The sequence below is a fragment of the Pelobates fuscus genome, chromosome 5 (genome assembly GCF_036172605.1).
Source record: "Pelobates fuscus isolate aPelFus1 chromosome 5, aPelFus1.pri, whole genome shotgun sequence".
Lineage (NCBI taxonomy): Eukaryota > Metazoa > Chordata > Amphibia > Anura > Pelobatidae > Pelobates > Pelobates fuscus.
Window position 1 is genome coordinate 353,430,395 of NC_086321.1, and position 22,985 is coordinate 353,453,379.

The 22,985-nt window shown below is 44.3% G+C and overlaps 1 protein-coding gene across 1 annotated transcript; it reads left to right on the forward strand.

Annotated features, from left to right (window-relative positions):
• Positions 1–2,367: 2,367 nt before the first annotated feature.
• LOC134610369 (splicing factor Cactin-like) lies at positions 2,368–7,799 on the forward strand. The gene is made up of 2 exons (XM_063453320.1): positions 2,368–2,624; positions 7,271–7,799. Exons 1-2 carry the CDS (start codon positions 2,462–2,464, stop codon positions 7,759–7,761), a joined length of 654 nt encoding a protein of 217 aa, XP_063309390.1. The 5' UTR covers positions 2,368–2,461; the 3' UTR covers positions 7,762–7,799.
• Positions 7,800–22,985: the final 15,186 nt, after the last annotated feature.

Consider the following 22,985-nt stretch of genomic DNA (forward strand, 5'->3'; position numbering starts at 1 on the left):
GACCACCAGGAATACCTGGTGGTCACAGTGTTGAGAGTGAACTCTAGCCCGTAGCTCCAGGGCTAGAGTTTACTCTTGCAAGAGCCGTAACGTTGCCGTGGTAACCGCGGCAACGATCTGTGCTCGCGCAAGAAGGACCCAGAGGAGCTGCAGGCTGAGCTCCCGGGTCCTCTCTTCCACCCTCCCCTGCCGGCTTCCCGCACGGTGCCTGCGGACAGGGGAGGGGGCAATTGCCCTCCTCTTACTCCCCCCTCCCACTCTTCTTACCCCCCCTCCCCCTCTTCTTACCCCCTTCTTACTCCCACTCTCTTCTTACCCCCATTCTTACTCTCCCCTCTTCTTACTCCCCCCTCCCCCTCTCCTTACTCCCCCTTCTTACTCTCCCCATCTTCTTACTCCCCCTCCCCCTCTTCTTACTCCCACCTCTTCTTACTCCTCCCTCTTCTTACTCCTCCCTCTTCTTACTCCCCCCTCTTCTTACCCCCTGCCCCCTCTTCTTACCCCACTCCCCCCTCTTCTTACTCCCCCTTCCTCTTTTTACTCCCCCCTCCCCTCTTCTTACCCCCTTTACTCCCCCCCTCTCTTCTTAATCTCCCCTCTTCTTACCCCCTCCCCCCTCTTCTTACTCTCCCCTCCCCCTCTTCTTACTCCCCCCTTCCTCTTTTACTCCCCCTCCCCCTCTTCTTACTCCCCCCTCCCTTCTTACCCCCTCTCTCTCTTCTTACCCCCTCCCTCTTCTTACCCCCCTCACTCTTCTTACCCCCTCCCTCTCTCTTCTTACCCCCCTCCCTCTCTCTTTTTACCCCCCCTACTCCCCTCTCTCTTTTTACCCCCCTCCCTCTCTCTTTTTACCCCCTCCCTCTCTCTTTTTACCCCCCTCCCTCTCTCTTTTAACCCCCTCTCTCTTTTAACCTCCCCTCTCTCTTTTAACCTCCCCTCCCTCTCTCTTTTAACCCCTCCTCTCTCTTTTAACCCCCCTCCCTCTTTTAACCCCCCTCCCTCTCTCTTTTAACCCCCCTCCCTCTTTTAAACCCCCCTCCCTCTTTTAAACCCCCCTCCCTCTCTCTTTAAACCCATCACTTTTAACAACCCCCCCCTCTCTTTTAACCCCCCCTCCCTTTTAACCCCCCTCCCTCTCTCTTTTAACCCCCCTCCCTCTCTCTTTTTACCCCCCTCCCTCTCTCTTTTTACCCCCCTCCCTCTCTCTCTCTTTTAACCCCCCCTCCCTCTCTCTTTTAACCCCCCTCCCTCTCTCTTTTTACCCCCACTCCCTCTCTCTTTTAACCCCCTCCCTCTCTCTTTTAACCCCCCTCCCTCTCTTTTAACCCCCCCTCCCTCTCTCTTTTAACCACCCCTCTCTCTTTTAACCCCCCCTCCCCCTCTCTCTTTTAACTCCCCCCCCCCATCTCCCCTCCCTCCCTCTCTCTTTTTACCCCCTCCCCGTAGCGTGGCCGAGATGCTCTGCGTCCGCGGTGCCGACCGGATTGATAGGAAGGTGCACACACACTGAGTGTGCACCTTCCTGTCAGTCCGGCCGGGTACAGGAAACAGAAACTCCTGTTCCGCGTGGAACAGGAGTTTCTGTTTCCTGTACCCGGCCGGACTGACAGGAAGGTGCACACTCAGTGTGTGTGCACCTTCCTATAACTCCGTCCGGCACCGCAGACGCAGAGCAGCTCGGCCACGCTACGGGGAGGGGAGGTGAGAAGCTGCAGCCGCCTGAGCGCTCTTAAGAGAGCGCTCAGGCGGCTGCAGCATTTAAAGGGGCGGCCGGGCCCCCTGATGGCGGGCCCCCCTCCCGGCCGGGCCCTCGGACCATGTCCGAAGTGCCCGACCGGTCAGTCCGCCCCTGTGTGTTTTCTTGCATTTCCTTTTGCCCTCTTTTACAGGCCTACCCCCTACTTCGGTTTCGGCACACCACACCGACTTAATTCCAATCACAAGGTATTTCACTATACGATATTAACCGACCACAAGTTTAAGGCCGTAAGGCCTGTATTTGTGGGAGGAGTTAGCGTTCCTATATAAACGCTACTCCCCCCCGCCCCCCCCTTCCTACCTTGCCGTACGCACGCTGTTCACCCCACCCACCTCTCCCTCTTATACAATTCATTCGGGGAGACCCTCTTTTACAGGCCTACCCCCTACGTCGGTTCCGGCACACCACACCGACTTAATTCCAATCACAAGGTATTTCACTATACGATAGTAACCGAGCACAAATAATAAATATATATATATATATATATGTGTGTGTGTTAACTGGTTTGTTCTAACACTGAAAATATAACATTTGTAATTGACTATCTCATATACAGTAAACATTTCTTGTCTTCCAAGGCCAGACCAGGGAGATTCTGTCTCAGAGCAACCTGGCTCATCCTCTGCAGCCAATGCCCCAGAGGATTCTAGCAGTGCCCAAGAAGGTGATGGCAAGGGTGAAGGTGGGGAGTCTGTACTCATGGAAGAAGACCTAATCCAGCAGAGCCTCAATGATTATGATGCTGGAAAATACAGCCCCAAGCTGCTGAGTAACCAGGAGCTGCCTTTTGATGCTCATGTAGTAGACTTTGAAGAGGACCAACAAAGACTGGTGCTCTGCAGGCAACAACTACAAGTCACAGGTATTTACTAATTGAATGTAACAACTTTATTTAAATGTTGTTGGTACGTGCTATTAAATGTAAAATGTTGCCATGACTTAATCAATGCTTTAAAGGGACACTGTAACTGCCTCGTCTCATTAAAGTGGTTATAGTGTCTGGAGTTTCCTGCCACTGTCCTTCTGTTTCCGGAAGTCCATCATACTGTGTGCTGTTAGGGCTGATGAGTAAGCCGAAGCCTGAGCAGAAGTGACTGGCTGAGAGTGACAGATGGCAGCTCTTAGCCTATCACAGTCCCCATTGCTGGTATGAATTGGTGTGTCTAGAAGGAAGTGCGTAATCTGTCTTGGCCACAATTCCATTAGGGGTCAGGCTGTGGCGGCCAGTGACCCTCGTTCAGTACTAAACATCATGAACATAGTTTAACACTGAATGGAATGGCCGTTCAGAGGAGACCAACATGATAACCAATTTAATGCTATGAAATAGTTCTAGTGCCCCTTTAATGGTTCAAACAAACAGTATTAGAACTCTGATACATTCTGAGATGTTGTGAATCCAGCTTGGCTCTTAGAGGGATACTATAAGTGCTAAAACAACGTTAGAGTTAGGAATACAAACACTATAGTGATCCCTTAACCCCTTAAGGACACATGACATGTAGTTGTTCTGGTGAGTATAATCGTTTCCTTAAGGCATTTTCATGCAAACACTGCCTTTTCAGTGTTTACTTTTCCCCCTAGGGACACCTCCAAGTGGCCACTCCTCACATGGCCACTGGAGATGCTTCCTGGGGCAGTGCTGCAAAGTAGGCAACACTGTTGTTCAGTGTCTCCACGCTCTGCATGGGGACGCTGAATTTTCCTCCTATAGATGCATCTCTATCAGGAAATGCTGATTGGCCAAAATGGCATTTGCTGATGATGTCACTAAGGAGGCGGATCGGTGCGGGGCCAACGCCGGGACCCATGCGGCCCATGCGGCCCTTCTAAAAGGGGTTAAGGGGGGGGGGGGGCAAGCCACCCAAATGGTGGATTTAAAACTATAGGGTTAGGAAAACATGTTTGTATTCCTGACCCTATAGTCTTCCTTTATCCCCTTAAGGACTGCTGACGGTTCAGGACCGTCATCGGAAAAATCCCCTTTAGGACTAATATGGTCCTGAACTGTCATAACGGTAATAATTACTTACTCGATCGCTGCCGTTCCCCCGCCGGCGATCGGCATTGCTCCCGGTCTGGAAGGGCTGCCTGACAGCCCAGGCAGTCCACCCTCGGCGAATTAGGCCCCCGCAGCCATGTGATCTCGAACGGAGCAGTCACATGGCTGCAATAGACTTCCGTGTATCTGCCTGCAGGGGGACTGCTTGAACTGACAGGCAATTTAAATTTTACGTGCATATTTATGTAATATTTTACATAATTAAGTAATTTTATTGATTGCAATTTGAGGGACCTGCCTGACAACCAAGGCCAAAAGTCCAGAGAATTTAATTTGCTAGCACTGCATTTAACCCTGTAACGTTCCAAGACACCCTAAAACCTGTACATGGGGGTACTGTTTTACTGTTTTTATTGTCTGTGAAAGTGCAGTTTTTTGCATTTTTTCACAGCCAAACTGATATTGTTGTGATACGTTTTACTGTTTGTGTCCAGTGAAGTCTCCTGAGTATAACAGTACCCCTCATATACAGGTTTTATAGTGTTTTTGAAAATTACAGGGTCATATATAAGGGTCACATTTTTTTACATTGAAAGTTCCCAGGTTGGTTATGTTACCTTTGAGAGCATATGGTAGCCCAGGAATAATGATTACACCCATTATGGCATACCATTTGCAAAAGAAGACAACCCAAGGTATTGCAAATGGGGGTATTGAAATATGTTCAGTCTTTTTTAGTAGTCACAAATACTGGCCAGAGTTAGCGTTCATAATAGTTTTTTGCATTTTTACAAGTTGCTGGGCAGCTTTGTTACGCTCTCCACGGGGTCGCCGTTTTGCAGGATGCATGTGGGGTGAGCTTGTGATCAGCCCCACTGTAAGGACACCATGCTCCGCTTCGGGGTTGGTGATCTTTGGCAGAGGTAGACAGTGCGTGGTGTGGCTATCTACGAGCATGGCAGTCATTGTGGGTCCTGCTAGGTCTCCGGCTCTGCTTGCCAGTGTCATGGCTCATGGAGTGGATAGGTGAGTAGTCGCTTGTGGAGTTGCTTGGGGGATTCAGCTAGGTAAGGACTCTTCTAGCTCCTTAGACCCGTGTTTCGGTACCCCGCTGGTTACTCTGGTTGTTGTGGAAGGGACATCCCCTCTGCCGGTTTTAGCGCACATGGTCACCGCCATCTTGGGTGTCGTGCTCGGGCCCTCAATCAGAATGTTGGTGTCTCTGGGGTCCGGCTGCACAGCCCCCGGGTGTGGGCCGGGATCACCCCAACCAGCCCATGGGCAGGATAGTGGGGCAGTGGCAGTCTGCCCCTCTCACTGCTGGTTTAGGCCCCAACTCTGTCGTCGGTGGCCTCACCTCCTGGGGACTGAAGCTCATGGAGCCAGCCTCTCCCTGGATCCGGTGTCTCTGTGGCATCGAAGACCCACGCTGTCGGTCCGTTTTCAGGTTGTTTTCTTTGTTTTTTATGCTTGATTAGGAATGGGTTGCAGGAGCTGAACTCTCTTGCGACCGTCCAGCTCGGCGGTCCGGAACCGCCCCCCATTTTTTTGCATTTTAAACACACAAATATAAATGCTAACTTTGGCCAGTGTTTGTGACTAAGTGGCTACAAGAAAACATACCCCATATGGATACCATGGGTTGTCTACTTTAAAAAATAAAATAAAAAATATATGTACATGTGAGGTGTGATTTACAGATTTATGACCGATAAGTGTTACAATGTCACTATTGATAAATTTTAAAAATATATATTTTGAAACAGCAATTTCCTACTTGTGCTTATAGCCCAATAACTTGCAAAAAAAAGCATGTAAACACTGGGTGTTTTTTTTTTTTTTTTTTACTCAGGACAAAACTTTGAATCTATTTAGCAGTTTCTTTCATTAGCTTTAGTAGTTAAGGGGACACTCCAGTGCCAGGAAAACAATCCGTTTTCCTGGCACTGCAGGTCCCCTCTCCCTCCCAACCCCCAGGGGAAAATTACAGCTTAACACAAACACCACAAAAGTGTTAAAACAGCTCTGGTCCTTAACGTAGAACATGGCCAGAACAGTCCGGTCCTGAAGGGGTTAAGCTAAAGTGTTCCTTTAATTGCTGTTGCAATTTCTCTTGATCCACAACTGGAAATCTCATTTAATTACTTTTCTATAAGAATTGAGCATGCATTAAAATGAACATGCATATTTTAATGTATTATTTCTTTACAGTAGAATGAGTGCTAAGTACAATTACTATTTCTGTCTTTTATTATTATTGCATTATTCAGCTGTAGATTTACAGGAAAGAACCCTGTGCTCAGAGTAAAAACAAAACTCAAATCTTTCTCCAGTTTTTATAAAGAAATACTTCAAAACTATTTGCTGCTTTTCAGCAGTGACCAATAAGCTGTTTGCATGCTGTATTCTGTCCATTAGATGGCAGCATTGCGCTGAAACCATAGACATGGTATAGGGTTTTTCCAAAGACCTTATGAAGAATGTTTGAAGGTGTTACCTGAACTTTGAGGAACAATCTAAAGTAGTGAAACTCGAGCACATGGATAGTGCTCAGGCAGGAGAAAGCACTTTAAAGAGTTACTCTTCACCAGACAACTTTATTTACTCCAAACAAAGTAGCCTTTAGTGCAATTATATGATTACATTTGACGAGATCATTTTGTTTTGAATGATGCAGTTTAATATTCATGTCCTCCTACATTGGAGGTTTAATAAATGTATAGTTAAAAAATTCTCTGGGGTTTATCAAAGTTTAAATCTATAGCCTAATCAACTAGGGTAAATAAAATACCTACATTTGGGGACCGTATTTTTCTGTGAAGCCCCAGGATATACATGTCCATGCCTGCCCTAAATTTAGTGGATGTCTCACTCCTAGAGCGCTCTCTGACCCGTCTTGAGATGTTCAATTTATATTATTCTCCTATAATATAATATTTGCGTATAACATTTTTACGGTAGAGGATGGATATTGGCAGCCAAACCTGATTCGGCAGCTGGATAAGGCATTGAGGAGTTGAGCCAAGAAGCTAATAGGCATTGAGACGTAGAGTAAATGGACAGCTTGGATTATCCCACTCTCAATGATCACCTAGGGAAAATGACCCAGCATATGTGGTGGTGGGCAAACTGACTTGGATTGAAGGAGAGGTTTCTGATAATGTTCTAAATTGCTGGCCATTTGGAGGGCAGCTGTTAAGCTGTACATAGTAGTAGAAATAAATGTAGATAATGGAAAAGTTAAAGTAACTATAATAGTTTGTGATCCTCTAATCATTTAGAAAAATAAAGTTTCAAGCTTGTGTTTTTCTTAATGATCTGTAAATTACAAACTTAACTGCTCAAAGTCATTTAATCACTTTGAATGATATAATGATTTGAAAGACTGTGTGAGTAAGAAGTGAAATACATTTTGTGGGATGCTGCTTTGTGTTTATATTTGTACTGCATAGCATATATTAAATTACAGAAGGAAGTACTGATATTTTTTTCTTTGTTCTCCTCAGGTGATGCCAGTGAGAGCCCTGAAGACATCTTTATCAGGAAAGCGAAAGAAGGTATGGATGGTGATGAGGCCCAGTTCAGTGTGGAGATCCCAGTCACAAGCAAAGCTTACCTATGGGCGGACAAATATAGGCCTCGAAAACCTCGTTTCTTCAATCGTGTCCATACAGGCTTTGAGTGGAACAAATACAACCAAACGCATTATGACTTTGACAACCCTCCCCCCAAAATTGTCCAGGGCTACAAATTCAACATATTTTATCCAGACTTGATTGACAAACGATCTACTCCGGAATATTTCTTGGAGGCTTGCCATGACAACAAGGACTTTGCTATATTACGTTTCCATGCTGGGCCTCCTTATGAAGACATTGCTTTCAAGATTGTCAATCGCGAGTGGGAGTATTCTCACCGACACGGCTTCCGTTGTCAGTTCTCTAATGGTATTTTCCAGCTGTGGTTCCACTTTAAGCGCTACAGATACAGAAGATGAGCCATGACCTGAAATTAGACCATTTCTTTCCTGTTTTTGTATAGAAAATCAAATTTGGAGTTTTAGTGTAAAATAACAAATATGGAAACAAACCAAGACTTTTTAGAAATTCCACCCAAGACCATAATAAATGTTTTTGCCGAATATCCTGGGTGCCCTCACTGGTGGGTGAGATTGTAATACTTTTGTACAAATAAAAATGTTTGTTTGTTTATTGTTAGCCCTGGGGTTAAATGGAAATTATCCAAACACAACTTATTTGCAACTTCTTGTAACCGTATTGGCACCTGAATTAGTCTCTATTGAGATATTGCCCAGAATCCTTAGCTCTATTGTTTACACTCAGCTCATGTGCACGTCCCTCACCTATTACACAGTTTTATATCCAGATTTTGTTTGTCACGTGCCCACTAACTGTAATTTAATTATAGAGCATCACATGGGGGTGGGGGAGAATGGTTAACCTGAGTTATGTGATTTTCAATAATTTATTGAATGGTATAATTTCTAGAGAAGTGGTAGTTAAATGTTAAAAAGAAGAAAATTAATTAGATTTAGCATAGTAAAAAAGAAAACATTTCGATGGATGATGTCCAAATATAAACAATTAACATTTAGCTCATGCCAGTGATTTGTGGAAGGAGAAGGAAAGGGGATTTCTGGATAGTTCTTACAGACTTGTCCATTAGTGAACACATTTCTAGGAAATGTTTAGTAAGCCATAGTTAAATTTTAGCCTCCTATACTTCCCTGGGGCATATATTGTTACATCATGTTTGTTAATCAAACACTCAAAGCACCATAACCACTGCAGTGTTGGTACCCTGCCCCCCATTAGGAGTTAAAACATTTGCAGATGGTTTCAACAACTTATCTGGGGTCTACTGGGTGCCCGCTGACTTCTCCCTGAGTGCCAGAAGCTTTCTGTATTGAGATAATCCTGCCTGCAGGGCTTAACTCATTGTCTGACTGTGATCCACTTACCAGTACTTTCAACCAATGAGGTGGCTCTGTACAGCAGGATTCTGAGGGAGAGCTAATGGGAGGAAGTGGATGCCAGGTAAGTTGTCAAACCATTAGTAAACTGTTTAGGGCTCCCTTGGGCTCCATGTTTACAACTCCCTTGATGCTTTGCATTCCTAAGCATTAGAAAGACAAAGCTTCGTGGAAGCTGGCGTTTTAAAACATCTAAGGATCTATTTTTGGGGCAGCCCTGGTACCATTACTGCTCCAGTCCGCTGGTCTGGAAATAGTGCATAGGAAGGGCAGGTAGAGGACCAAAACAGCAAACACTACAATGTACCTGGTGAGTACTATTGGAACAATAACTCCCAGTCCCTTGAGTAAATTAGTGGAAATGCAATTGCGTGTTGTCCTCTGTTAAAAGCTTCTCAATCCAGATATCAAATGAAGGTTCTCTGCTGTGGTAACAAAGTTCCATGGTAACTTACAAAAGACGTAATAACACACATACCATCACACTTTTAATGAGTGATTTGTGAGTGCAATTCTAAACTATGAGAGTGTTTCTATATCTCTTCTCCTAATGATCTTCAAGCTAAAGTAATTGATCGAAAACTACAATTATTGGACCATGTGTGCTATCTCCTAGAGCAGTGGTTTCCAAACTTTTTTTTGCTTGAGTACCCCTTGTCAGCACATTTCTATAAATTGTACCCCTCAAATTAGCGACATGTTTGTTATTACTCTAGTTGCTGTTATTTCAAATGTATACATGTTTCTCTGTCCGATCTCCCTCTGCTTCTCCTCTGTCCCAGGTCCCCTGATTCTCCAGGCTTCCCCTGCTTCTCACAGTGCAGATACACACTGACACACATGCAGACACACTGACATGTGCATATACAAATATATAAACACTGACACAAAAACAAACACTGAAGCAGATGCCCAGATACACACACTGAAACACATACAGATGTACAGACACACAGAACCAAACCATTACACAAAGATACTAACAAGGACACTCACAAAGATACAGACACACAATGACACTCACATAGATAGATATACACACTGACACACATGTAGATATACAGGCACACAGATACACTGACACACATGCAGATGCACAGACAAACACTAGGCCGGTTCAAGACTATTTTGTGCCGTTGGCAAGACCAGCTACTTGTGCGCCCCCACTTCAAATTAACAAAAATTGCCAACTTTGTGTGTGTTTCTTCTCCCAGCCACTTTGTGTGTCTTCTCTCCCCCCCCCTCCTTAGCCCCTCTGTCTCTTCCACCAAGCCCCTTCGTGTGTCTCTTTCTCTTCCCATGCCCTCTGTGTGTCTCTTTGTGCTCCCCAGCTCCTCTGTGTGTGGGTCTCTTTGTCCCTCCCAGCCCCTCTGCGTGTCTTTGTCTTCCCCAGCCACCATCTCCCTAGCTCTTCTGTCTATTTGTCCCATTGCACCTCCCTATCACCCAACCCCTTTGTGGGTCTCTTTCTCCCCCCACACCCTTTGTTTCTCTCTTCACCCCCAGCCCTTCTGTGTGTCTCATTGTCGTCCCCCAACCCAGAACTCTGTGTGCCTCTCTATGTGTCTCATTAGCCCCCAGGTCCTCCATGTGCCCAATTAACCATTCCCAAGCCCCTCCATGTGTCTCATTAAACCCCCCAGCCCTTCCATCTGTCTCTATAACCCCCATCCCCTCCATGTGTTTAATTGACTTCCCCAAGCCAATCAATGTGTCTCAGTAACCGTGCAGCCCTCCGTGTGTCTCAGTAATCCTCCCCAGCCCCTTCATGAGTCTCAGTAATCCCCCAAGTGTCTCAGTAACTCCCCCATCACCTCCATGTGTCTCAGTAACTCCCCAGCCCTCCATGTGTCTCAGTAACTCCTTATTGGCAAACTTTCAAAATGATTCTTACTTTTGACATTGTACAGTATTTGTACAGAATTGTATAAATGTCACATTTGACAGGCTCTGGAGCCTTTGAACCAAATACATTTCTTTGACACAATTGCTTTGAGAAACTGTGATGAATCGAGGGCTCAGCATAGACTGTCGCCATAACCTGTTTCACAAAAGAAGTTGTTAATAAACACAGCCAGAGTTATGTTAATTCTGAACTCCTTGTACCTTATTTAGGATTCGCATTTGCCAACATCAGCCACTAAACTATTCAATAAACATTGACTCCAGCACAATACAGAGCTGAAAACATTTGCAGTTCTCCAGTACATATTTGCAGGATGAGTTTTAGCAGCGAGACCCGAGCCAAATATTAATTTACTTGGGAACTGTTTGCATTAGACCAACACAAAATTATTGCTACGCTAAAGTGCCAAATGCACATCTCTGCCCATGAGAGTTTAAACTACTGAGTCTTTTACTACATCAGACTTGATGTGATCCTTGACTTTATTTGATGTTATCTTATGTCAGATAATTATATTAAAAGAGAACTATTATCATTTGTAATATAAAATTATTCCTTACTGTTAGAAGAAATAAATGACATGAAATAAAAAAAAAATCCATAGATTTCTACAAATTCTATGTAGAAATTCAAACCACTGTATTTACCTCCATCCCTGGACCTGAGTGCCTGCCTCCATCTTGTCTCACTATTAAATCATTTTGGAGTTCATTTGTCCGCAGTGGCCACTAAAATTCTCCAGGAAAAGAAATAGAGGAAGAGTAATTTTGAATGGTAGAAAAGGAACTTGAGCTACGTCAAGGGGCATGGCACCCACATAATGACATTGAGAAACAGAGGAAGAAACTCCTTCACAATTACTTCAAAATCTTCTTGGAAATGGAAGACAACATTGATGGTTATTTGAAAGATTTTGAGAGGCAAAGCATCCTCCAAGGAAAAGGACTGGGTACTGGGGACTGGCTGATGGGGGAAGAGGCTCAAAAGCTTACAGGGTAATGCCAGACAAGTGTATCATGGACTATTCTGTAGCAAAGGAATATTTATTAGACCGGTATGCTATGACACCTGAGGCCTACTGACAGAGATTTAATGACCTGCAGAAAAGGGAACAGGACTCCACGAAGAATAGATTTAGTAGTCAAACTGGTGGAAAGTGTGCCAGGTTACCATAGTGGAAGAGGTATTACAAGTAATACTTATGGTGCAGTTTTATGTACATTTTCCTCCTGAAATGTCCCCTTGTGGGAGAAGAAGCTGCTTAGTGCGCAAGTATGTGGACAGAAGGAAAGGTACACACACCGTACAGCCATCACCCTGACTACAAGATTAGACACCTCTACCCACCATGATCCCATTGGGTCCCAACCTACACCAACCTTTCAGGGCAGGTTCCTGTCAGCTCTTGGGAGAAGTGCATTACTCACTTGCAACACTTGTAATTAACCATAACACATTAAGACTAATTGCCCACGCTATAACTCTCGTAGTACCTGTGGCTCAAGGAATACTCTGAACAGGCCTTCCAAGTCTGCCCTGTCAGGTCAAATAGTAGTAATACGCTGTTACTCCTGTCAGCAGGATGGGCTCATTAGGAGCACGGAATATTGGTTGGGTAGCAAGGGGGAGCACAGATTGCATAGAAGGTCCAAAGCTAGATCAGATAACAAATCAGAGTCCAAGTCCATGTATGAACTCTCAAGTGTTGCCACCTACTGAAGAGGTGGTTTGGTCAACCGTACATTCCCATGAATCTTGTACAAGCGCCAGAGAGACGCCTCGGACGGGGGGGTGGCTCTTTTTATTAGCTGATACTTTAAGCCAGTGGTAGTCAACCTTTTTCTACCTACCGCCCACTAATGCATCTTTTTGGTTGAAAAAATTTCCTTACCGCCCTCCAGTTTTCGCGCAAATGCAGAATATTTTTAAGAAAGGTACGCACATTTATCTTTTTATTTCTACTTAATGCAGGTTTATAAGGTTTTTAACTTTATAAAGTTTAATGAGAAAACAATAAAGTAAATTGAAATTACCTTTACTAGTGATTAATGAGATCCTTGAGGTTGATGCCCACTTACTATAGTCCACTATAACAGACAGGCACACATACAGACACACATACAAGACACACACACACACACACAAGACACACATACATACACACACACACACACACACGACACACATACAGACACACATACGACACACACACACACACAAGACACACACACACACATACAAGACACACACACACGACACACAGACAGACACACAGACAGGCACACATACAGACACACAGGACACACATACATACACACACAAAGACACAGACAGGCACACACACACAAGACACATACATACAAACAGACAGGCACACATACAAACAGACATACACACACACAAGACACACATACAGACACACATACGACACACACACAGACATACAAGACACACACACACAGGCACACATACACACATACAGACACACAAGACACACATACATACACACACACACACACACAAAGACACAGACAGGCACACATACACACACACACAAGACACATACATACACACACACACAAACAGACATACACACACACACAAGACACACATACAGACACACATACGACACACACACAGACATACAAGACATACACACACACAAGACACACATACAGACACATAAAGACACACAGACAGGCACACATACACACATACAGACACACATACACACACAAAGACACAGACAGGCACACAGACAGGCACACAGACAGGCACACATACACACACACAAGACACATACATACAAACAGACAGGCACACATACAAACAGACACACACAGACACGCACACACACATGCAGACACACAAGACACACATACAATGACACATACATACAAAGACAAGACACACATACATACAGACAGACACACACACAAGACATACAAAGACACACACACACACACACACAAGACATACCTACAAAGACACACACACACACAAACAAACACACACATTATATTTAAGTCACCCTCCTGTTTCCTACCTTTAAGGTGCAGGAGGGTGACTTTCCCTGGGGTCCAGTGGTGGCTCAGGTGGATGGGAGTCAGAGTTCCCACTCTGACTCCCTGGTCTTCCTCCCGCGCAGCTCTCAGTTTTAGCTGGGAGGAGTGACCGGGGAATCACTTCCTCCCAGCTCTGTGATGTCATCACAGGGGGCCCGGTCACGCTGTTAAAGCGCCCAGCGCTGACCGGGCCCCCTTACAATCCGCATCCATCGGGTGGCCCTGACAGCATGGGCCACCCGATGGACACTTTGGAAGGCGGCCCCGGCGGTTTGCCGCGCGGGCCGGAGCCGCAAACGGTCACAGCGGTACCCAGTCGCAACCTGGAAATCCCTACCGCCCACCTGGAATCCTGAAACGCCCACTAGTGGGCGGTAGGGACCAGGTTGACGACCCATGCTTTAAGCCAATCAGTAGTTCCCTTCACAAAATGGCTTAAATTCAACATTAATAGTTGAAGCCTTCATGGTAGGGACCTTCTGGCACCATAATTTATTACAGTGAAGTTGTTATTGTGCCCAGATGTTCCCTTTAAGTAAAGGGAACTAACTATTTTAAGTATTAAGAAAGGCTGGAGAGGTTGGAGAAGTTTATACGAGACAATACATTTCCTTAGGTGGATGTGATTGATTATACAAATACATACAATGTCAACACAATCATCTCTTGACACGTTCATTAACACGACAAGAGAAAACATGGTCATCCATTGCAATATTACCATGTTGATCTAGGGGTAAAAAGAACTACATTGAGGTGTTTTCCCTTATTTTGGGGGGAGTGTGGAATGTTGAACTAGATGTACGTCTCACAGATTTGTTTTGATTTTTTTTTTCAATAATTACTGTGTTTTTTCTGCTATTGACATGTGAGACCTAAGTTAAAAAAAAATCCTGAAAATAAAACAAGAGTTACCGGTAGATTTAGTGTAGAAACACAAATTATGTGACGAGCAGTTATTATCTGATGGAACAATCGATGATTATCTATGCTTTTAGTCTGGTTTCATGGAGACAATGGAATTGTTCCCGCTAGTAAATTTGTTATGATCCTTCTACTGTAATGTCTGCCTTGTTTTTAATTCTAATTTAATGCTTTAAAAAAGTGAATTAGGCTATCGAATGTTAATCTGTTTCCTGAAATCAGTCACTGATTAGTGATGCATAATGTCAGTGCTCTGATAGAATAATCATGCCGCAATTAATGATTGGTCGTAATTGTTTCAGTACTCCCTATTGCCACTACTGTAGGGTTATATGGTATTGGGATAATGGTTGGTGCACATACTTGAAAACCACTATTTTAGTTTAAGAAAGAGAACATTAATACATTGCTTAGTTCTTATCCCATAGACTCGGGGCTATTCCCAAAGAGTTCCAGATGGGCATTTGGATGGAGATAGCATTTTAAAGTCTTCTACAAACCCAGCTAGGGCAAATTTATTTATAGGTATTTTATCACATCAGTCTAATGTATGTATTTTACATTAGAGCAACTTGATCAGGGGTGCCCGAAAGGTAGATCCCCAGATGTTGTAGAACTACAACTCCTAAGATGATTTGCATGCCTTTAGTATGACAAAGCATCATGGGAGTAGTAGTTTTAAAACACTTGGGGATGTACCTTATGGGCACCCCTGAACAAGATCTCTGTCTAGGCTGATAGGTGATAACTAAAAAAAGATTTGCTTGTAGCCTATGGTCAGTGCTGAAATGGCCCGAACTTGTTAAAATATCTCAAGTAAATTGCCCCGTGTAGATGGTCACTATTCAAACATATGTGTTACCTCAATACACACATGTATGGCACATGAAGTCACACATGACTTTCACATACATGTTGACAAGGGGTATGTTTAACTTCTTGCATGAAAAATACAAGCATAACCCAATACGCAAACCTGAGACAGTATAGATAGAGAGAACAGAGCATATTACAGCTCCTTCAAATGGTGAAATTAACAAAGTCAAAACAGGCCAAAGATTACTGAGAACAAACAATTATAATCACAAACACAGTCTCGGGCACAAAATCCACAGCAGGACTTCACGGCAATGATGAGAGGATTTAAAATAGATGCAGCCAGTTCCCCAATGGTCGCCATCACGTTCCTGCGCCGTGCAGTAATGGCACATGGCCAGCGAACAGGAACGCCAGCAGGATGGATTGGGGCAAGTATCATGAAAGAAAGGTATAAAGACCTGGCAGGCCATAGGACAGTAAAAATACATCAATGGTATGCTAGATACTGGAGGGAATTTATTAGGTATGTGGAAATTAGGGGTGCACCAACAGGGTTTAGTTACGTACAATAAGGGCTTAAAATGGGGAGAGCTGTACTTAGGATGTGCATGAACTATATTTTGTCTCTTAACTGTAGTGCAGAGGGCAATATAATCTATGGGAAGCAGGTATGGACACAGAAGAGTGGGGAATGAACAACAGCAGTGGAGGGCAGACAAATGTTTTAAGGTGGTGGGGTTTTGGTACCCATAGCTTGGGAATTTCTAGTTGCCTCTAATCTATTTTTGTTCCCTAGATAGTCTAGGATGCCTGCTAGCCTAGCAAATGTTCTCTTAGTGATTCCTCACTATAGTTAATCTATCAGGAGTAGGAGACCCTCCATATATTACAGATAACACTACTCTAGGCAGATTTTAGGAAGCATACTGTATGATGCTTATAGCATTTCGAATTGCAATGTTGTAACTCCTTATTATATCAATCTTCTTAATGTAGCACAAAAAATGAGGTATGATGTATCTGACAATTGAAAAACTTAATTTGTTTTGAATATTTTTATTGGTTGCGCAAAAGATCTTGAGCAGGCACAATTTAAAGCGATAAATGTGGTATGTGGTTGCCTGCGCAGAGGCATATAAATCAGAATGAACAAGCATTTCTGAGAATTTAATACAACGTGCAGTACGGTAATCGTATATAAAAACAGTATTATAAAGGGCAGGCGTCCGAATGTAATGAATGATCCTATAAGCATTATGGCTGCGGCCAATTAAACGCAAAATTAACGCAAAATAAGCATGTCGTAGATTGAGTGCAATATCATTAGAGCTGTTAGTTTACAAATATATGCCTCAATGAGCATAGTTATATCTATAATTAGGTTGAGGCGTAATGGTTTACGTTGTGCAATGCAATCGTCTGGCCATTTTAATAAGCAACCATAGATGACGTATGCATACTGGAGCTAATGCGGAGAGTCACTCTAGTATGTCAATGTAGCAGTGACGTATACAGCTGTGCGACTAAGCAGTTAACAGTATAGTTTAGCTCCTGTAGGGGCATTTTAGCCATTCTAAGCAGTATAAATATGCAATTACTGCTGGTTACTAAGCAGCTTAAACTGTGTCTAAATGACAGAGTGAGAATATGTTCGCATCAATCATGAATTTAAAAAAGCGTATCTGACAATTGAAAAACTTAATTTGTACCTTTACTACTTTACCTTAAAAAAGTGATTGACAAAAAAGAAAAGAAAAGAAAAGGTGGTGGACAACAACATTTTGTAGTTGGACCCATGCAATACAACACTTTATATTCTGTCTAAATCTTTTCTCTTGTGTAATGTGTAATGTAGCTGAAAAAATGGAGGGTGTGAGTGTTGGACAATGAATTGCGTAAATGTTCATGGAAACCAACAGTAGTGACAAACGTAAGCTTCGCCAAATGTCTTGAATATTTTTGTGATAATGTAGACTTAACAAAATGTGTATTTTATGCCAAATCAAACGCTAACTCAAAATAAAATGAAATTAAATAAAACGCCACTGTTAAATTCTCAAGAATACTATCTCTTCTATTGCTAAACTCAAAAAGCATTAGATTAATGATTCCATGCTCAATTTATCTCTCAGCCACCAAATTGGTGGAAATGTTCCAAATGCACAATTGAGAATTTGTTTTGATGATAGAAGGCAGGAAGTATTCACGGGACATTAATGCATTGCAGCTGAGTTTTAGCTCACAACCTTCCTTGTTTAGTCATTGGATGTATACAAATCTGCAATCCAAGTGTTAAATATATAAAGAAATTAAATCGATTAAATTATGGTGGATGTTCAAGTTCATATACTGTTCCAGAGGCAGGTTATTTTTGAATATATTGTATAGATCTGGCGTTAAGGAGAAACCACACATAGCAGTTTTGTGTGCCTTCTTGTTTGCTGTGTGGACCATTTAAACCTATTTACCGCAAGATTTTCCTGCCTAAAGTTGTGTCACAATTACGTAATACATAGTGCCACCTTGCCCAACGGCACTCTGTATAATTGTAATTTTTTTGCTAACACTCTGTATTAGGACAAAGCATATTCCCATCACATTATCATGACAGGAGATTGCACAGAGACTTTCAGATTGAAACTTTTAATTCTGTCACATTTGGATGTAATAAGAGCAGATTTTCTTTTTAATTTCAGTTTCTGTTTTGAGACATATACTATATTATAGCACTGTATAATCTATGAAAACCGTTAATCATAATGAAATTATGCAAACAAAAAAGTAAAACGTCTGTGACACCTTTAGTTAAAGGACAAAATCTTATACTGTAGGGAAAAGGCTTAGACTCCTTTGAAGCAGCACATACTGAAGTATGTCCTGTCTAGGCCCTTACGCTCTGCTGAAGACCTACGTATATCCTCTGCTCAGGGGAGGGCTGGCAGCCTTTGGCCTGGGGGGCAAATCCAGTCAAGTGGCCCATTGCACCAAGAGGAGAGTAAAAACACCTTTCCCATGTGATTGAAAGGGGATGCGGGGGGAGCAGTCACCTAAACAGACACTCAATGACAAGCACACACACACTTGCTGATTTGGCGCACACTAAAAAACACAAACTCACTGACAGGCACACGCACACACACACAGACATACTGACACACACATACACCCAAACTTTACACTTTTAAAACCAGAAGACAGTGACTGAGTAAAGGGACAGGGCTGTAGTGGGGGGACAGGGGCTGTAGTGGAGGGTATAAACTGTAATTGGGGGGTTTAGGAAATGTAGGGGGGGATAGGGGCTTAAGTAGGTTGATGGCTACAATTTGGGAAAGGGGTTGTGGTGTGGGTGATATGGGTTGCAATTGGGGGAAGAGGAGCTGTAGTGGGGTTGTTATGGGGCTCTAGTGGGAGGCATGGGGCTGAGAAAGGGGGCAGGAGCTGATAGGGGGGAAAAAGGAGCAGGGAAAGGGTGGGACAGAGCCTTACTAAGGGACCAGAGCCTGACTAAGAAACAGGGGATGGCTGAGGAGGGGGACAGGGATTGAGGGGGGGCTGAGGAGGGGGGGGCAGGCCTGAGTAGGGGGACAGGGGCTGAGGAGGAGGGGACAGGGGGCGGAGGAGGGGACAGGGGCTGAGGAGGGGGAGCAGGGCTGAGGAGGGGGAGCAGGGCTGAGGAGGGGGGGCAGAGGAGGGGGAGGGGGGGCAGGCCCAAGGAGGGGGAGTAGGGGCTGAGGAGGGGACAGGGGCTGAGGAGGGGGAGTAGGGGCTGAGGAGGGCACAGGGGCTGAGGAGGGGGGACATGGCTGAGGAGGGGACAGGGGCTGAGGAGGGGACAGGGGCTGAGGAGGGGGGGCAGGGCTGAGGAGGGGACAGGAGCTGAGGAGGAGGGGACAGGAGCTGAGGAGGAGGGGACAGGGGCTGAGGAGGAGGGGACATGGCTGAGGAGGAGGGGACATGGCTGAGGAGGGGACAGGGGCTAAGGAGGGGACAGGGCCTGAGGAGGGGGGGCAGGGCTGAGGAGGGGACAGGGGCTGAGGAGGGGACAGGGGCTGAGGCGGGGACAGGGGCTGAGGAGGGGGGGCAGGGCTGAGGAGGGTGGGCAGGGCTGAGGAAAAAAAAAAAACCTAAAGTGTATTTCTCCCTCCCTGAGTCTTACCTTAGGCCAGGGAGGGGTGGGCAGCAGCCAGCATACAGCAACAGTCAGTGGAGTCGACCGGCCTCTCCTGATGATGTCAGGAGGAAGGGGCGTGGCTTCCTCTGCTCTTCTCCCAGACTCCCCAGCGGTCCTGTGAGAAGAGCAGTGGAAGTCACGCCCCCTGCTCCTGACATCATCAGGAGAGGCCGGCCGACTCCACTGACTGCAGGCTACAGGAAGAGTGAGGTAAGTTGAAAAATCTGAGTCCTCAGCCAGAGGCAGGGGGTTCAGATTTTTCGTTTTTTTGCTGGGTGTGGGCGGCCCTGGGTTTAGGGCAGCCTGGGGGGCAATTGCCTCCCTGCCCCCCTTCCCAGCCCGCCCCTGCCTCTGCTCGTACTCCCACCTCTGATGCTCACCTCCAAGACTTCTGCCTGCACTGTTGCTGTGGAACTTCCTTCCCCGCTCTGTTTGGCTTTACCCTCCAGTTTTTACAAAAAATCATTCAAAACTCACTTCTTCAGTAAAGCATATCAATTAAACTATTAACAGCTTTCCCTCCCCGCACCCTGATTCCTCCATTGCAAATGTCATAAAAAAACAAAAAAACAAAAAAAAAGCCCTCAGTTTTTCAATTTTCTATCCTACCTTTCACTTTTGTATCACTATACCCCACTATATCTACAATGTAAGCTCATCGAGCAGGGTCCTCAACACCTCTCTTCCTGCGCATCCATCTTGTCTGCAGACATCCCAAGTCTCCCGGTAGTTCCGGGAGACTCCCGCATGTTGAATGAGGCTCCCTGACACCCGCAAGTCATACACAGTATCCCGGAAATCACATCAATCTGATGTGTGTGTGATTTCCATTATATTGTGTATGATTTGTGCCCCCTCATACTACTCATTAAACAGGGGCACGGTCGGGTGCCGGCCCTTTAATAGCCGACCGAGCCCCTGTGATATCAGCCACCAGGGAGGAAGTGACAGATACTTCCTCCCTGCTTCACAGACACCTGCCCGCATGGGAGGAGTGGAGGGAGGAGGCAGCAGCATGGAGGCAGGAGGCGCGCAGGGGGAGGTGGGGGCGCGGTGCAGTAGCTTGTGAAGCCACCTCCCTTAAATACATGTTTGCATGTTGGGATGTCTGTGTCTGGTTTAAACTATGTGTCTGTCAGTCCACCCCTTGTACAGAGCTGCGAAATCTTTTGGCTTTTTTGCTTTATAGATAATAATAATAATAATAATAATAATATTGAGCTCATTTTAAGTAGGGCTTTCTGCACACATTATTTTGTATGTCAATTACTTGCTGTTATATATCCCCACTGTATGATTGTATAGTGCTGTACAATAAGATGGCACTATAGAAAACCTAATAATAATCATGCTCCTGACTTGACACTAAATGTACAGTAAAAATAAAATGCATATAAACTCAATACTGACACGTTCAGAAATACTTCTAGTTTCTTTCTTTTTTTGCCAATTGCTTAGTCTCCATTTTTGTTCCTTTCTATGTATTCTAACTTATTTCTTCCTGATGCCACTTGTCATTCAGGCACCCCATGTGTAAAAAAATAAAAATAAAAAAACAGAAAAACTAACAAACCTGAATAACTCTTTCTCCAAGCGCTGCAGCGTCCTGCACCTCGGATTAAGTCATCCTGGTGGCATGCCTCCATTATGACAGGCCAATACAATGCTCCTTACAGAGGAACGATTGGGGAACGTAGGCGCATGCGCGGTCACGATGCACCTATGATCCCTACACAGAGAGTCATTCTATGCAATTATGCTGTGTGGGCGACCGTGATGGCACTGCGCATGCACGCTTGACGTCAAGGTTTCTATGGTATCCCAATGTGTGATTAGATATTCCAATGTAACTGTTCACTTAACCAATGGGAACGGCTGATGGGGTTTATATATGCTGGATGTAATTATATGTGTATACGTGATTAAGGTTTGCACATCTCAAACATGTGGCTTCAATAAATATCGTTTTATTTCCACATCTTGCCGTGATGTCCCTTCTTCACTATTTTTTATGGTGTGTTACGGTATGAGACCGGGGAAGTAATATTCCTCGCTCTCATACCTAGAAGGCTTGAAGACGCCTTTCCATTACTTCTATACAGTTTAATATACGGTTTTGGGGGGGAAAGAGAAGGGTCGGGGGGTGTAGGACAGGGTGGCCTGCATGGCAGGCAACATGTATGTACGTAGCGGGGAATGTGGTGCGACTAAAACAAAGAGACTACCCACTTATCCCCCCAATAACGACAGACAATGCATATTGGATGAAACAGGCCACAGCATTTATTAAAACTTACAGCGGTAGGACACATCCAAATTTTATTCTTTTCCTTTAATTCAAATATAAATAAACACATAAATATATATATATATATAAATACCATAATTAACATATAAATTAACACTCATTGCCCTACAGCCTTCAACTTAAATAACCGTCCTTGCCAACGAACTTAACCAGGTGCCTATGCACCCAAACTTTACCCACTGGTGTCTCGCCTCCCCCCTCGTCCAAACCAAATTCCCATCATCTTAAATGCTCTAACCACCAGCCGGCTCTTAGCTCGGTGGGCACGTCCAATTCGGTAACTTGAAAGTTTACCTTACAGAGCAGGGGAGGTTGAGACCCACCTTGTCCATCTCCTGACATGCCAACTGCTCCCCAACCCTGTTGGCAAGGACACGCTCCCCGCTAGCTGTGACGAAACAAAACAAACAAACAAACAAAATAAATAAATAACTAAATTAGGGTGGGAGGGAAGTTGTTTGCTGGCCAGAATCCAAACAGGCACTGAGGTAAGATGACCCTGCCCCGCTACCAACACATAACCACTCCCCTAAACACATACAGCCAATCACTAGCACCATCCCCACACTCATACATGTGCCCTTGTCCGTTTAGCTGTGCTGACTCCCCAGGGCCTGAACAGCTTCCATAAGAGGAAATTGTTAAAGTGCCTACTGTGTTCCTTTAAAAAAACAATTCTAAAAACATAAACTAAATAAATTGCCCACTTTACTTACGTACATAATTTCTAGTAAAACTATGCATTTCCCAATAATGTTCTTCTTGAAATTACAGTACAAGTTGTGTTTACTAGTATATGTTTGGCATTTTACCGTTTACATCTAAAACTGTATTATACTAGAATTATATCTGTCACTCACAGATAAACTCATGTAGGAAAAAAGGAAATGATTAGCTATTTTTTCTGTACCCTTATCCCACAGTATTGTAGAAAAATAGTAGCTCTTCATTAGGTCAATACATTTTAGTGCGAAGTAGTCTTAAAATAATACCAACTGTAAATTGTGTTTGAATGCCATAATACAAATATATTCA